The sequence below is a fragment of the Prorops nasuta genome, unplaced genomic scaffold, assembly GCF_024137725.1.
Source record: "Prorops nasuta isolate Cenicafe-Biocafe unplaced genomic scaffold, Cenicafe_Pnas_1.2 PNAS00025, whole genome shotgun sequence".
In the NCBI taxonomy this organism is placed as follows: domain Eukaryota; kingdom Metazoa; phylum Arthropoda; class Insecta; order Hymenoptera; family Bethylidae; genus Prorops; species Prorops nasuta.
In genome coordinates this window covers 1003800-1019024 of record NW_027116822.1, presented here as the reverse complement: position 1 = coordinate 1019024, position 15225 = coordinate 1003800, and the positions used below count along the sequence as shown (strand labels likewise).

At 41.7% G+C, this 15225-nt stretch overlaps 1 protein-coding gene across 4 annotated transcripts in view; it reads left to right on the top strand.

Moving 5' to 3' along the window:
- Positions 1-15225, top strand: part of LOC136782198 (QRFP-like peptide receptor) — a 30919-nt gene that overhangs the window by 4386 nt on the left and 11308 nt on the right. For 3 of the 4 annotated variants that reach the window (XR_010824083.1, XR_010824084.1, XM_066741452.1), the window contains exons 2-3: positions 4347-4693; positions 5754-5884. Coding sequence is in view for 1 of the 4 variants with exons in the window: in XM_066741452.1 (XP_066597549.1) it covers positions 4555-4693; positions 5754-5884 (270 nt within the window). In the remaining 3 variants the exon portion in view is untranslated. Of the gene's footprint in view, positions 1-4346; positions 4694-5753; positions 5885-6153; positions 6199-15225 lie in introns of those variants that run through there. The other variant, XR_010824085.1, reaches the window with a different exon arrangement.

Below are 15225 nucleotides of genomic sequence, written 5' to 3'. Positions count from 1 at the left end.
TCCACGATTCTCCGACTGTCTTTTCCCCGGACGCGTTTCCTGCAGAATATAGCTCGTCCACAACCTATTGACAGAGAGGGAGAGAGTGATTATAGCGAGTCCTATGCTGTGCGTCCGTGAATGTCCTATAAATACGAGTTTATGGCTGACACGTGCTACTTGTTTAGGAACATAAATCACGTCACGATGTAATCGAATGCCCCCACTGTTCTCCAATTCTTCCCTGCATCTCTCCAATCATTTTTCAAACCGAAAAATCTACCGTTTATTATTCCAACGCGAAGAAAGCTTCCGATTGAGAAATTTTCTCGAAATCCGCAAAATAAAATTCGCTCGTAACTTAAAACTTTTCCAACGGCGAAAATGCATCGACGAGCAATAACGAAGAAACTCGGTTTCACCGCGGAAATATATTTATATATATATAGTACATAAAAAATGCATCTGAAAGAAAAGCGCGCGACGAGTAGATTTTAATTATTGCGAAAAATGAAAAGTTTCGGACAACGGCGACACATTGTTTTTTGAAAGAGGCAGTTTCTTTGAAATGGTAATTTCTCTCTCGCGGAGTGTTTTCTTTTCGCGTCGCTGGTCGCAGCGAGAGCGGGAAAATCCGGAATGCGCTATGTAATCGATTCTAGAAGACACGCTTTTCCGAGGCTGCGGTTAGCCTTTGACTGAATTTTTTTCCTGCTTTTTTCGAATCTCCCAGGTAATTAACTTTCGACGTCCAACAGTCAATCTTTTTCCTCCCAGCTGGAATTGCCTCTGCAGCCTTACGCAAGCTCCGACCTTTTATTTCCCACATGCTTTTCTCTCTCTTTCTCTATTTTTACCCCCCCCCCCCCCCCCCCCCTCCTCGCCACTAATGGCCGTGTACAGCCCCGCATTATTTTCCCCCATTTCCCGCCACTTTAGCGATTGGATTTCCTGAAATTTTCCCTCCACTAATTTATCCCAGCTTCGATAACGAGTCTATATACAGGTGCTAAAAAATGGCGCGTCGCGAGAATCGTGCTAAGCGAGCGGCAATCGGAGGAATTTTCAGTCGCGAAAAATGCGTCGAGGGGGAAGGAAGGAAAATGTGCCACGCGTGGAGGAATAAGGATCGCCTCTCCGTGACGAGTCGACTAGGGACTTTTTATATAAATATAGAATTACCTGTGTGTGTGTGGAGAGAGCAGAGTAGCAACGTTACGTGACGTCACACGGCGATGTGGGAGCGTACGAGGTTTCGTCTCTCGCGCTGGATGATGAAAATCGTGGTCGGGCTTACGCGTGCGTTGCGATACACTAGACGTAATTGAGCCAGAAGTACCCGAGCCATCCTCTTCCCATTTCGTTCCTTCCCACGGGGGTCGCACAACGAAAACTCCATCGATCGATCTTAACCTCGCGGCCCACGGATTATCTTTCACTCTTCTATACCTATATATATATATATATATATACACGTGCGCGAGGCTGGCAAACTATAAGATCTTCACCCAATTTTCCTCCCTCACCCTCGACCTTCTTCTCCACCCATTATGTCTCGTCGGACAAAAGAATGAATGAAAATTTTATAGACATTTTCCTGTTTAATTACGGGAAATATTCGCGGGAGAAAATAAGACTGAATTTTCGATGGAATGGGTTTGGATTTTTTTCGGTTATCAAGATTTTTTTTTACAAAGTACCTCTCATCCTCTTCTTCGCGAGACAAAAGAGCCACAATGGGAAATAAAGAGACATTTTCTGAATAATTATGTAGGAAATATTCGCGGGGAAAAGGAAAATTGAATTATCGATAGAATGGGTTTTGATTTTTTGCAGTTACCAAGATTATTTTACAAACCACCTCTCATCCCCTGGCTCTCGCGAGGCAAAAGAGACGCAATGTGGAAATAAAGAGAAATTTCTGAATAATTACGCGTGAAATATTTGCAAGAGAAGCTATAGCGAATGATTGATAGAAAATTGATGAGAATTGGTCCGGAGTCCCGGTTGTGGAAAATCCAGCAGTTTCTCGCTTTGAGACTGCAGCTATAAAGTGGTATTCATCGAATAATTCCGAGGGAAACCGCGACAAAGCGTCGTCTATGCCGAATAATGTAATTCAATTAACATCTCGACACTCGTAGATTTTCATTTAGCCAAGAGGGTCCGATAAACGTCCAGTGACTTTTCATTAATCGCTTTATACGGACAATTTTAGCAAGCCCTTCGTCTTTTTCCAATCGACTTTTTCTCTTCCCTCGAGAACAGCAACCTACGGATGACCACACCCACGCACATACACGTGCACGCAAAACAGAGGAACGTGGAAAAAATTTTTGCAAAAATTCTAAACCCACGTTTTTTTTTTTAGAAATTTAACATAAATCTCGTATATATATATATAACGTAATAAACGAAGAGGCAAGGATCGAAATAATTTCTGCAGAGATTCTTATATCGAATATACGTGAGAAATTTGAAATAAATTTTATAGAATAGTTGGGGCTACGCGATGAGGGACGAATAGGATTAATGATAGAGTTGTGGATAAGCGACGATTTGTACGAGTGAGTAATTTGCTTTAAATATAGTTTTGCTGTGCATCGTGCTAAAAAGTGGTAGTGGTGGGGGGGGGGGGGGGGATGCTGCCGCAGTTTGCTCGGAGATTCTGGGAATGCACAAAGACCGACCGAGAGAGATGTCTGGACACGAAGGTGACTCCAACTCGTTGTTCGATGGTGTCTTTGACCGACGCACGCGACGCGCGACGCTTCTTTGATGTCAATCTCAGCTGCGGCCAACGAAACCTTTTGTTACCGGATGTACTCGATTTTCAGCTACGATTGCGTTCTACGTGCCACGTCAAATTTCTGTACTCTCAATGCAGCCACTTTGTTATTTCCAAACCTTGCGTTCTGCAGTGGAGATATATACGTATACTCATTCGAGACAGACGTAGATGAAAGTGAGGTTAAACTGCTCGAAATGTATAAGAAGATAAATGATAAAAGTTCAAAATTGGACGCTTTATAGAAAATAAAATTGGTATCTCGTTTGCGTCAAAATAATATTACGAATGATATTTGAATATATAGGATGGCACAATTATAATTGACTTTTACTACTCGATATACGAGTCTCCGCAAAGTCTCCCCATTTTGATCAGCAAAAATCCTATATATATATATATATATATTATAGTCTTACTAAATTCGAAATGGAGAAAGTTATTTAATTTTTTTCGAATTACTTTTTTTTCCATAAAAATTCTTAATGCAACGAGTTGGTTAATCCAAAGTTTGCTCGATGCAGTAGATACTTACTTTCGAGTCAGACATAAATCAAAACATCGAGGAAAGTACTCGAAGGAAACCATAATGCCCTGCAAACTCTAATCTCTCTGTCTGTCTTCGCCATAACAAAAAAATTGCTCGCTTTTGGTAGAAAATTGCTTTTCCATAAAAAAGATATATCCTTAAAATTTCCAATAAGTTCCTCCCAACGGTATTTAGAAAGTTTGGCTTTTTCAACTTTTTACACACACACACACATATATATACATAGGACAAAGAGGTAAAGTAGAGAGATTGAAATGAAGTACGCGTTATGGAGGGGAGATTAATTAAACTAGGGCTAAATTAATTTGGCGTTAAGCCGAGTCGGAAGATTCAATGGTAAAAGTGAAAAACACGTGCATTCGTTCGTAAATCCGGCTGACGGAAATTACGATTATTTCACTACTTAATTAAAGCTGGCGGTGCTCGTAGAGAGTTTTTCCACTGCGGAGAGCCGATTAAGTAGCTCGCGTTTATTTCCCTCGTAAATAAAAGAAAGACGAAATGAATGTCGCGCATCAACTCGGGAATATTTTCGTATTTTCACCTCCGCGTGAATCGCCACAATTTAGCAAGTTCCTCGGATGTTCCTGGGAAGTAACCGTGCGGGGCAAGGGTCGTCGTCGCTACATTTTCCTACTTTATCACTTTTTGTCCCGCGCAGTAACCGCAAGCCCCTTCTCCAGCTGGAACGAGCGGCAAATTTTTGTCTCTCCGAAGTACGAACAGCCATTCCTAACTCGCGAGTGTATTAAATTATTCCACGTGACGAATAAACCACAGCTTTACGATGAATATAAATTCTTCCGAAAGGCTGCTCATCGATAAACTCGTACCACTTTTTATTTCGGCGATAAAAAAAATCCCGAATAAAATCTCTGCGAATATTTTCAATAAAAAGTTGGTATAAAAGGAAGAGGGAAAGTGAGAATGGTGAAATATGTGGAGGTAAAGGGAGGGGGGGGGGGGAGGAGGAGGAGGAGGAGGAGGAAATTTATCACACATCTTCATTATTCTTCTCAATATCCACAGGTACGTCATGCGAGGGGTCAGAGCTGAAGAAGAGGGGTTGATAATCGTTCCCAGGGTGAGGATTCCGGAGGCGGAAGCGGAGAACCGAGCGGGAAGGATCGCCAAGGGGAAAAATCGATAATTAGTCATCCCTCGGGGGGAGGGGGAGGGGGGCAGCCGCATTATTATTGTCCACGAAAAATCGACGAATCGGAGTGCGCGGGGAAAAATGGAGAATGTTACGAATTTTACGGAGGATTATTCGATGCTGGATTACGACATGGACGAGTCCACCAGCCAATACGAATGGGCCGAGTTGGCACCAGCCCTTATCGTCTATTCCATAATCTTCTGTCTAGGATTGATCGGTGGGTTTTTGCATTATTATATAGTAAAAAAAAATTCATTTCACACGCAAACTCGCTCCATTTTTCTACAACTCGCCTTCCTCGTACTTTGCCCTCTTCGACAATTAACCAAATTACAATCTCACCGAATCTATAACACTCTCGAAGGAAAATAAAATAATGCCACTTTTCTCCATATTATTTTGTCCAGTTTTTCCTTACATTCAAGAGATTAATTAAACCGAACACACGGGTCCTTCAATCCCCTACTAACGACTGTCTTAAGACTCGACGTGGGCCACTAATTGCGAAGGCGAAATTCTTGCCACGCTGGTTTCTTGCCAGGAGGTTGCATGTCCCATCAGTCACTCGACGCTCCTAATTGATTATAATTCGACTATACGCTTTATCACTATCACAACTACCGTCATCGCGTCGAGTTTTTCCTTCGAATAGCCGAGTTTCGTGGAAACTCTGTGGGAATTTCTCTGCCCTCGCTATTCAAAACTTTATAGCTTGTTACGAATTGAGAACATTAGTGCAGTTTGGTATCGCTGCATGGTAAATTCTGTTTGCTCGTGGGCCGAACTGGCAAAGTTTATAAGGTGAACCGTATATACTATATATACAATATATATACGGAACGACGCGTCAGCGCGTGGAAATGAATTCGCCAGCCGGAAATTATGCAGCGAGCATTGTGCATATTAATTGGGTGATTAGAGATGAGTCCGAGGTGCAAATTGCGTCGGAGGATAATGAGAGGAAAAAATTTATCGGTAGCGAAGGTCTCTCTTCCGGTTGGCGAAGAAACAAGCGAGCGACTCGAAAGTTAATTCGAGATACCAGTAATTGAACAACCGATCCCCGTACACCAATTTACGCCTCCGATCCAATTTTCCTGCACTCGCCTTTTATTTATAATTATATCCTAGCTTGCTCTGAAAAAACAGTCGACACGGTTTTTTATATAGCTTCTCTATCGCGTTTTCTTCTCTCTTTTATATATATATATATATATATATACTGGGGTGTTGAGTGCATTTTTTTTTAATTACCAATTACACTTTCCTATACACAGGTAACGTGGTAATAATTACGTCGACCCTCTGCCCAAGACTGAGGCCACTCCCCTCAACCCCGACCAACGTTTTCCTCGGAGGCCTAGCAACAGCTGATCTGCTCCTGATAATCTTCTGCATACCGGTCAAAGTAAGTCCTTGTCTCCATGCAGCGACAATTTTCTATTTTAGCGCAACATACAATTCTTGCACAGTCGAATTCCATCAAACAATTATACAAATTCCAGCATAAAAAATTTATTTCGATGCTTAGTTTAGCCACGATTCTTCCGTGCCGGCCAATTTGAACAGATTCAGCGAGCAGAGTCGAAAGAGGGGTGTCTCTCGAGTTTTTATATATAGTACAGCTTCATAATTCGTGGGAAATGTGCGGATGAAAAGAAGAAATCTTCGTATGGAGGAATACGCGTAGCAATGCGTGGGGGTTCGTCGGCTGGAAATAAAGTAAGAATTGTGCCAAGTTCTAAAATTATCGAAGCATGTATCGAGCGGTCATGGGGCAGTCGATTTTCGAGTATCAGTCATGATGATGAAGATATACGTATCTCGCTTGCCGCGGGGTGTCCCATACGGTTTATTTTCGAGTCTTCCTTCATCGTTTCCCACAATTCGACAACACTCGGGAGTGACTCGATGGTACATGCATATATATACATACCGTGGCAATTTTCTGCTTGTACGAACAAGACGATATTTGAATCACTCTTCGAGTAAGCTTCCATCGTTCGTATATTGTTATTGCTGGAAATATACAGCGCGTATATTCGTTAAATCCAGTCGTCGAGGGTTTATCATCCCTCGTTCCGGGTCAAAGTACCCGTACGATAAAACAGCCCTTGTATACTAATTTTATCTATCGAATCTTATTGCGATGGAATTTAATTCGACCAAAATTTTCGCTACTCGACTGCTCAAAGACGCTGCTGGACTCTTTACCCAAGTTGGTTTCTGTCGTTCGTGTCGTTATTGCTGGGAACATACCGCGCGTACATTCGTTAAATCCAGTCGTTGGGTTTATCATCCCTCGTTCTGGCTTCGAGTAGCCGTGCATGATCAGCCATTGTACCAAATTTTATTCGTTCCAACTACGCGCTTGACTTTAATTCGTCCGAAATTTCGCTGTTCCATCGATCGTCTTCTCTCGGCGGTTCGAAGATGCTATTTCTTTTATTCTTGTAGATACCATTACTCAGGATGAGGGTTTTTGGACAGTTTAACCATTTTTGAGGTAACGAAAGCCAAAATTAATTTTCAAAGTCCATTAAAATCTTTTGTTATTCAAATGGGAGAAAGAAAGTATCTCGAGGGAGTTTTAGGATCTGTTTTTATTTATTATATAGGAATAGATTCTCGGGAGCTTCTGGGTTAAAGCAACAAATGCTCTTTTTAACGGCCACCCTATTGTGTACCGGAGGACCCCAGCACTCGCACAAATTTTATTTGCGATGGAATTTAATTCGACCAAAATTTGCACTACTCGACTATGACCATCCTCTCGGTGAAGAGTTTAATTAGTGCTCTTTTAAATTCATCAAAGCGATCGAAGTTCTCTGGCATTTGAAAACTTTTCAAAGAGAAAAATCACAAAGTAGCCTTTGTTTCGAGGCTGGGACAAAGGTTCGTTGAAAATTCCAGAAGGGATGAGAAGATGAAGAGGTTTCTTTAAAATTCCTTTCGCGGGGTCAATGACCTCGTGGAATTCGGAGAAACGTCAAAAGTTCGTGAAATACGATGAGCCAGGAATAGGAGGGGGGATATGGTCGAACGATAAACTTATCGCGCGAGGAATAAATTAAGAAGCCTGTTGCACGTTATCTGTCGAGCCGTCGCAACGTTACACGGATGATTTATTAATCGCAAATAATCGATCGTCCATGAATCGATATTACCATCTATTTGCACGTCCCTCGCGCATCTCGGCCGGAAAAACTCGAGGAAATTCGAGCCACCAACTATATATATATATACAATATATACTACGATTTTCCCCACTTGGACTCGCAAACAGTGAAATAGTATACAAGATTCGAGGAGGTTATCGAGAGAACTCGAGTCGAACGTAGCAAACTTTTCTGCTTATCCTATGTAGGAAATAAGAATATTTTTAACGAGCCTCCAATAGAATCGATTAATAATCAGCCTCGGTCGTTATCGATGGAAAAACTGCAACTCTTGCGAAACTCGTTGAGAAATGGCTGCACTCTCTCTCTCTCTCTCTCTCTCTCTCTATATATATATATATATATATATATATATATATAATTAGTTTATCGTTCTTACCGCCAGTATGATTTTACAAGGTCTTCCTCGATATCAGGATTGGAGCTGTGTAGGAAGAGAACAAATAGTTGAGGAAAATTCGTGTTTTTTATTCGTTGCTTTTGAAGGAGAGTTGCATTTCCGCAAGTTGTTGCATGGTTCTTGATTTGCGTTTGGCTCTGAACGGAGAAGACGGGAGAGGGGTAAGTGTTGTGCTATAATTGAAATTCCAGACAGCAGGAACGAATTAATTCGCGGAGGAGAGCAGCGGAAAAGCATTTTCTAAGGTCGCGGCAGACAAGAATTGACCGGGCTACCTTATACCTTTTCTCCCCAACTACAGCTACGCTTTTTCTTTAACAAGCCGTAAAATCACGTCGTTAAAGGAATTTATGTACTGGCCGCTCTCAGCGACCATAATTCCCCTCCCACGCTCGCTTTTCCCGCCGCCCATGCAAGGCGATTCAATTTAGAGGAAGACCCAATTATTTTGCCGATACACTTTTAGTGCGATAATACATCCCGATAAGCAGCCGGCCGAGAGCTTAAATTAGAGAGAGAGAGAGAGAGAGAGAGAGGAAGGGAACATTCGTGCTCGGTTGTCGAGCACGGTCGCTGTGACAAATAATACACAGTAGGCTGCACTCTTAAATGCTTTAAAGTGCGGACAATCATCCAATAGATTCATCTCGAGTGATCTATGATCGCACGACGCTTCGCAACTCTTCTAAACTTGCTCATAGTCAATCTAGTTTTTATAACTATATGTAGTTTTGTATTTTTTTCTAATCCCCCCCCACTTTCAAAGTTGTAACGCGATTAAAACATTTATAAAGGTCTAGGGTGGTTTTAATTGCAAATTATCCAATTTTAAACGAATTGAAATATTTGTTGAAAATTACGTTTTATGAAGAGATGGTTGAAATAAAATTTGGCTGACTATACGAGTATTCATACCACTTAGTAATTTAAATTGTATGGGAAAATGTAGATACTTAGAGGAAAATTAGTGGAGGAAATAGCGTACAAGGATTGCCCGTGTAAATTTCATGATAGAGACTCCGATATTCGCAAACGTATAGTCAAGGGATGAATGGTTGGTTAGATTCGATATTCGTATCGAACGAGCCTAAATCGTGGCTTGGTTTGGCAGACTATGCTATAATGGAACACCTATATGTAACCATGTAGGGTTACACCGGAAGTAGTTGGGACTGCTGAGTTTGTCACGTGCGATGCTGCCGAATGCAAGACTCGCATCGCACGAGCCACGTGCTTCACGCTAATTGGATAATCTCGTTAAGAGCAATCAGCAAGATAATGCTCCCTGTTTGCACTCGACGAGTTTCTGAACACTAGCCCCTAACGATCTACCAGTCAATTTCCTTTTCCACGAGCTTTACGCGATGATCGAACTATCGATCTCCATGAGCAGAAAAATATTCTACCGTACAACATAACCTAACTCAATCTTAACCCCGTCAAATCGAGAATAGACTCCCGATCGAAATCTAGAAATGGCCACTCGCTCGACTTTGTTACGACATTACAAAAAAAAAGAAGGAAAAAGAAATTTCGACGTCCCTTCGTCGTTTAGTTTTAATGGCAACCGTGCTTAGCCAATTTTATGGCTCACATCCGGCATTTGGCTGAACACCTGTTGCGCTCCAGCTTACAATCCTGCTTACAAAGTATATATGAAAAACCAACGAATTACGATGTTAAATTAGCAGTGATGATTTTGTTAAATTACAAGCTTACTTATGCTTCTTCCACTAAATTAATCAGGACGAACTCTAAAGTTTAACTTCTAACCTAACGTCGACAGTTTTCCACTCTGCCAACTACATTTTTCCTTCCTCGATTCTTTTCCGCCTGATTTTCATAATAAACTTCATCGTCAGATCTGATTCTTTTGTGGATAAAAAAATCTCGAAAATCAAGGAATTCGCGTTTAACCCAATTCCCCTCTCAGCATTGTTACGCTAGTTCTTTCATTCTGACAATTTAATTCGTTCTAACTAGCCGTGTATGCAGAAAACATGGCAAAACTTGAAAGTGGCGGTTGCGAAGGTTTTTCTTGGCCAAAGTTTTTCGCTCGTGTCATTCCGGAGGACTGGGTTGCTTTTCGGACGTTTAAAAGGAGAACAGGGTTTACAAAAACACGCATAAACATGTATACACACACAAGTAAATAAGCAAAAAAAAAAAAAGGAAGCTTAGGCCAATAGGAGAGGTCGGTTGGCAGCTGCGTTTGGCGTAGTGACAAAAATCTTCAACAATATGCGTCCACTCGACACGTTCAGGATAACACAGGTATATATGTATGTATATAAACATACGCACAATATTATACACATTGACAAAATTGTTGTTTTCCAGGGTCAACACAAGTCCAAGCCGCGCGACGCTACATGACTCATCGATCGGCATTTCGCCGTGTTTGTTTAGCTCCTAGATAATTCTCTCTCGTTGGGTCGCGACAGCTATAAATATTCATAAAAATGTATAGACTGACAGAAAAAGCTATTTCGCACGCCACTGAGGTATATTTATAGGCCGATTCTCCTCTGATTTTTGTCTTCTCACGATCTTTTGTGTTTGTCAAATAACCGGACTAAAAGCTCTCGACGTTTACAGCGTCGAGCCGTTAATAAAATTTCGAGTGGTGTATTTTCCTAGCCCCCCCCCCCCCCCCCTCCTTCCACCTTTCTATCTAGCTTTAAGCTAGCAAAGGTAAACGAAGCAAACAGGCCACCACAAACAAGATAGGACTTTTTTTTCCCCACTACCAACTCTGAGGCCTTAAGTGAATTCAGTGGAATTATCGACAAAACGGCCAGCATTCACCGCTTTGCGTTGCATAATTCGTATCGCGCCATTTCAAAGCAGGCTGGCATCGTAAAACTCGAGCTTTGTAAACCGGAAGTCTCCACCACGCGCGTCTGATGCGTTCCAAATCGTAAAAGCTGGGTATAAACCGACTCGTAGTAATTAGGCCGGGATTCTGATGCTTTTGGCTCGTAACACTGAGAAGTTTTCCTGGAACAGAACGTAATCGAGCCTTTAGTGTTTAGCGAACGATCCAAAATTCAGTTTGTAATCCTTTACCTAAATCACATTTTGAATTGTGCGCAAGCAGGTACCTGTAAATTTCCCAGAGTACTTTTCCCACTGTAATTATTCGTCTCGCAGCTGAAACAAAACGTTGGATGTAATTGATAAGACCATTTCGCACACTCCCCATCACTTTTGATAAAAGAGACGATTTTGAGACTCGGCCAACTTCAATTTGTTCGCAAAGACTTGGCTCGCGGCCCTCACGGCCTGACCGCGTTTCTCCATTGATGCCAATTTAACTGTCAGATACGTCCCACTCCACCCAGAAATCATCTTCGATACCAACGACCCCCTGCGAGCGATTTGAAAAATAGAAACAACGATAAACTCGATCTCTTTCTTCTTTATCCGTGCACGACCGGAAACGAGTCGAGACCTGTCCCTGTCATTCGGGAAACGAGCGATAATTGACTTATCAATTTTCAGTCTTCGAGTGTGTCAACATCGACGAACGTTTTAATAATGGCACCGTTTTGTCGGATAAATCTCAGTCGTACACGCGCACAGCTACGAATGAATTATGTTTTCCCCCAGGGCACTTTTACATTGAAAATTTAGCCGGCTGGATTTGATTTACGCCAGCGAGACGGCCATATTGTTGTTGGTAAACGAATGTTATGCGTATTTTTATGACTTACCGTATAGCACTACATTTATATGTTATGTAGTTTTCAACTGTATCGTTGATATTGCCTTTCCTTACGACACTATAAATCCGCTGTATGGATTTTTAGCGAGATTTTGCAACATTCTGCAGAGCACGATCGAGAAATAGATCTACGCTATTATGCCAAGTTTATTCTGGTCCCACCGCTGTTCGTCGTTCATCAGGCCCTACTACCCAATGCAACCGGCCTACTTCAAACAGTAAAGTCTCTGGGATTAGAGATTTTACGCTTCCAGGTTGGTGGATTCGGTGGTCCGTGCGACACAGTGGGAAACAGCTGCAGTTTTTAGGTTAGGATCGCACAGTCGATTATATCGTGTGTATAAACGTAGAGCGTAAAGCAGTAAACTCTTTAAGGGTCGTAAGCTGTCTATTGGCCGTGGCTTAGCGATTTACCGATATCTGGGTGAAATAGTTCATTCTAAGATTAAACAGCCAATATAGTTCACACTTCTTTATTTCTCTAGCAAATGTCGTTTTATTTCCCGCCTATTTAAGGCGTGTTTCGAATAGTGGGCATGTGTTGATGCAATAAGTATGTGTATGTGTGTGAGATCTTTGCAACATCATAGTGCATGCTACCGTTGACTTTCTTCTTCCTTGTGTAATAAAAGGGATCACAAGCTTGGCGCTTCGGTTCAAAGTGAAGATATACGATACACCTGTGGCATTAATGCTCTCGAACTATATATTTGTTTGCCCACAATTCATCGCTGTGTCAGGCCTAACTCCACGCAATCCAAAATCGACGCGATGGAATTATAATATTTCATCGATAAATTTCCCAAACTGGTCCTGCTGTCTCGACGTGAAAAAAATTTAGTGGAATAACAATGTTTCGATCGTCAACACAATTTCTTCAATCGTAAAACGATTCTGGAGAGTCGAATATATGCGTATGTAGTTTTTATTCTTATTGATTTGTAAGGTAATTTCGGACAAAGGCGGAATCTCGCATGTGCTACTTGTCAGAATGATTAATAATTCTTGACAAGCGAGCAATTATTCGAACCAAACGTTTTTCACATGTTATACGAGTATTGCAATTGTTCTGGAACGAAATTCGAGCTATAATACTTTACTTTTTCTGATGTTTCTCAATTCCTGAACAGTTGTGCGATAATAAAATGGTTTCTTCAAATGCCCCCCGTAGATCGCATAATCGCAACGGAATAATGCAAATTCGTGTTCCATCCAATGTTGCAGACGATCGTAACGAGTTTTTACGCGAGATGAATATTTATTCCGCGGATATTTTCAACGCCGGAGGTTATGCTAGGGGGAAATAAGGTTTTGCTCGAGAGCACTTTGCGGCGGATAAATGTTAGGTCGTACAGTCTACGTTAGTTCAAATTTGTTATCACATTTTATCGTGCACTTGTCTTCTATGCTCGCGCACATATATATATATATATTTTAATAGTGATTCAGATTCCAGATGCTAGAGGCATGCAACAAGTCTTTTTGCGTTGAATCGATACACAATGGTTTTAACTGAAAAATAAATTATCTAACGCATTGTGACGTGCGTGAAATCGGCCGTTTTCAATTTGCAGAGAGAAACCCGTTGTGTTTGTTGACGTCTGAGAGCTCGCCGTGCATCCGTCTGCCGTACCGGCGACATAACCTAATCTGACACGAGTGTCACGCGCGTCGCTCGCTAATTCTCCCATTTCTCTCTGTCTCTCTCTCTCTCTCTCTCTCTCTCTCTCTCTCTCTCTCTAAAATTATTTCCAAAGCCATTTTCAATAATTTCAACAGGTGGTCGCTCAAGTTTCACCATATTTCCCAATCGGGCATAAATAGTAATTTTTATCGTTGGCTGCCTGTAACATACGTGGTGTCAAAAACTTTCCTATAATTTCCCAACGTGCCAAATTGAGTCTAGAAACGTTTTAGTAACATTTCTAAAACTACCTGTGCTATTACTGCTATGTGGATTTCGCCTTCTAGGTTAGGTTGGTATATCACCTATGACATAGTGCCCATAGAAAATTTATTCGTCGCATTAAAAAATATTGCCTCGTCCGCAGTTCGCCACGATTCATAACTATACAGATAGTGTGCACCTGACGCGGCTTCTGCTTCTCGCTGTTACGAATGGTATTCATAAATCAAACGGACGCCGAGCAAAGTACTGACTACGCGACCTGTAAAATGGCTTCCTTCATTTTTACTTGACATTTTTTTCCCCGCGAGAAAGGTCTACTATCAAATAGGAAGAAAAAAAGTGTAAATTCAACCCAGCTGTTTACGGGAAGATCTGCCATATTGAAGATTAGTCGAAGCGGATAAATCGAGATTAGGGAAAACGTGTTATTTGCGTAGTAAAGTATGCCGAGAGGACGGATTAATGCGCGATAAATCAGCCGGATTATTTACTCCCACGCACATAATACTCGTAATTCGTGGCTTTTCTCGAGATAATGCAGGCCTAAATTCACTCCGATCTATTAATCCTCAAGAGGGCCTGTAGGTGGCGGTCGATCGGCTTTTTGCGCCCATCCACCAATCGGGAAGCTGCCTTGCTTGCCGCGCTGACAAACGATTGCTCGATAGCTCTCGTCTGCTTTCTTGGCACACGCTACTTCCTGTCGAGCTGTCGACCACGAAAAACGAAGAAATGAACATTTAACCACAGCAAGAAAGAATACGTTCAAATGCAAATCTGGGCGAATCCGATAACGAAGTTTAACGGAAAAACTGGCAAACGATTGGCCAACGTGGTTCCCAAACTTTACGTAAAATAGAAGCTAAGTTATGTCTACGGGGGGTGAAAAGCGTATACTGCTGGATGAAATGTGAAATATAATACGTATACATATGTGGGAAATTATCGAATGGCAGTTTGATATGAAATAGAAACTACAGCTTTTGATTTACGTAGTGTATCCGCGTGGTTTATAATTAATTTTGAGGTTAGAGCGTGACGAGTAGATTTGCGTTCATTGTTGCAGTGGCGAATTTGAAAACGAACTCGTCGAAATGCAAACACAGGTATGTCGAGAGCGAAGCGTCTATTCACATTGGAGAGCCAGCGGTGTTTCTTGACTTCGGAATGTCAGATTTACATGAGGAATTCGCAGCTGATAACCAAGTTTAACGCCATCCCCGTACAGCTCATGCATACAAAGGATCTTATCCGTGTATTATGGCCGAGGTCCCCTTCAAGGATCCCCGAGTCCTTGGACCGAGCTTAAGCGTAGATATACAGTGAGCGAGTAAGTGCTATTCAGAGGTGCTGGAAAAAATTGAGCGAAAGAATCGTTCGGATAATTCCAATTTTCCCCATTTTACTTCTTCGACGAGATAAGGCAGTATCGGATACGTCGAGAAATTATTAATGCTCCACCTTGCTTCTCTTGTAATAGCGTTATTAGAATATCCACGAGTAATCTACATCTGGCAAATAAATACAATCCTCT